The 2,500-nt window shown below is 34.9% G+C and overlaps 1 protein-coding gene across 2 annotated transcripts in view; it reads right to left on the reverse strand.

The window, feature by feature from the left end:
- The window catches only part of LOC137631468 (uncharacterized), a 9,063-nt gene that overhangs the window by 4,197 nt on the left and 2,366 nt on the right, over positions 1-2,500 (reverse strand). The window contains exon 1 of one of the 2 annotated variants that reach the window (XM_068363233.1): positions 1,784-1,813. The exons of the other annotated variant lie outside the window; for it this stretch is intronic. Within the exon in view, the coding sequence (XP_068219334.1) occupies positions 1,784-1,801 (18 nt within the window). The 5' untranslated portion in view covers positions 1,802-1,813. Of the gene's footprint in view, positions 1-1,783; positions 1,814-2,500 lie in introns of those variants that run through there. 2 annotated transcript variants of the gene reach the window in all.

Raw genomic sequence — 2,500 nt, forward strand, 5'->3', positions numbered from 1 at the left:
GCTTTTGGTTTGATATCTGAATAAAGTTATAAAGCTTGTCTTGTCATAACAAGAAAGCATCAAACCTGTAAAACATATGTCAATTTGTATTTCCTAAAAATAAGTCCTATATTGAAGGCCATCATAATCGTCACTAAGTTAGAAAGGCATAATTCTATCGGATATACCAATATATCTGGAATCCGTATATTTCTGTCGCAGAGTTAAAGTTAATAAAGAGTATTTTATGATTCAGTTGCAAGCCTGGGTGATTCAGGTCCCTGCAATTTGCACGATGTAGCACGATATATAGTTGAAAGACGTACCCTTAATGAGGTACGCAGAATCAAATATTATTTACGTCTTTTTCACGCACAGGATACGCGTAAGTTACTCACTGTCTACGCAATGTGCTGACAAACATTGGGGCAAAGGTAAGTATTGAGATATTTGTTGAATCATTTATCGATTTGCATTCGCACTCAACATCGGCAGTATTCGCACTGAGCTTCCATTGTGCTCACGCTTGATTCGCACAACTACATGGCATGAACATTGATGAGTATTTATAAAAGCAAAATCTTTTAACACTTCAAAATCTTCTCAAAGGCCACTCATCCCCTTCCCCTTATTCCGCACGCCGCACGAAGACTTTAATCACAACAGGGTTGTGGTGGCCGATGTGGTAACGTCTCTGACTGGTGAACGCCAGATTGAGGTTCGAGTCATACTTAAAATCGTTAGTTTCTTTGGTTTCTGCTACCTCACCATCCTTGTGAGCTAAGGATGGGGGACTTTGGGAAGCCTATAGGCTATCTGCTGTGTCATTAGCAGCCATTGCCTGGCCCTCCTTTCTATATATGGTCAGTCTCTAGGGCATTGTCCTGCTCGATAGGGCAATATCACAGTCCATTGCCCCTGCCATTTATGAGTGGAATTAAACCTTTAAATACATTGCGGGCTATTGCATGTATGAAACTCGTGTATCAAGGCACCTTTACTTTTCACAGGGTCTTGAATGTATGAATACATTCTGTGTAGAAAATCCCTCTAGCACACTATTCTATCTTATTTCTCTTCCTCTTGCTTCTTTTTAAAGTGTTTATAGTTTATATTTGAAAGATTTATTTCAATTATGTTACTGTTCTTATAATATTTTATTTTCATTGCTCATTACTTTTCTTATAGTTAATTTATTTCATTATTTTCTTTCTTCACTGGGTTATTCTACCTGTTGGCGCCCATGGGCTTATAACATTCTGCCTTTCTAACTACTCTTGTAGCTTAGCATGTAATAATAATAATAATGATAATAATAATAATAGTAATAATAATAATAATAGTAATGATAATAATAATAATAATAATAATAATAATAATAATAATGAATACACTAAAATATACAATTTTCCGTGTATTTATGAAAAATAAAATAACACAATGTATGAAAAACAGACCGTTTGTCTTCTGAAGACGAAGGTAGATGGTCTCTTCGAAAGCTTAATAAATTTAATTTTTTTATACATTGTGGGTTATTTAAATGATGAAAATAATAGATATAGTAAGAGTCCAATATCCAGTCGGATTATATTCTGCCTAAACACAGGGATCAAAGACCCGAGTCTAGTCCAAGTCCCTTGAGTTGAGGAGTTTCGAGGTCCTGTCTTCATCCTGTGAGGAAGATTCGAAATAGCCTCTCCAGTCACTAAAGGATTTGCTCCAAAACTAAGAGATATGCTGTCTTTTGAAAGACTGAGGGACTAAAACAGACAGGACGCACAGACACAAGACACAAGACACTTACCGTCGTAGTAAGCTTCATGGTGAAGAGGAAGACACAATGAATGATAATAATGTGACAGCATCTACCTTTATATATTGGTGTAGAATTTCCTTTCACTTCTATCCTACTTATGAAGTGTCCTTTTTTCCTATTTCCTCCCACACTGAGGAATACCTCTTCTCTTTCTTCTCTCTCTTATGTGATTCCGTACATTATTGTTCTGGAGCTTGTTTTTATTATTGTTATAGTTATGGTTACTATTATTATTGGTCTTATTGTAATTATCATTATTATTATTACTTAGATCATTTTTATAATAAAGCTCTTCTGAATATTTGTGTTTAAAAAAAAACAACAAGTACACTAATTTCATATAAAATTACTTGAACAGCAAAATAAGAAGAGCCAGAGGGAAAAGAGGAAGGTTGATACAGAAAATGGTTGATTGCTAACAAACTGTACATTCTACACAAGGCTAGTAAGACTCACTGTAAGCGGCAACCCTCTTATGGTTACACTGTTGAAAAATTGCCGTAAGAAAACGGTAAAAATCCTGGAATAAATGTTGCCAGGCATTTACCGTTTTAAAAACGGATATGTTGATGTAAAGGAGTGATATTACGGTCACTAACCCGTAAAAGATAATAACAAAGTTGGGTAGATATCACGAATTTCTGTATTTTACTAAAATACGGCCGAGAACAGTATATTTTCACGAAGAATTTACGATTAAAATTA

This window comes from Palaemon carinicauda, chromosome 39 (assembly GCF_036898095.1).
Source record: "Palaemon carinicauda isolate YSFRI2023 chromosome 39, ASM3689809v2, whole genome shotgun sequence".
Taxonomy (NCBI): Eukaryota; Metazoa; Arthropoda; class Malacostraca; order Decapoda; family Palaemonidae; genus Palaemon; species Palaemon carinicauda.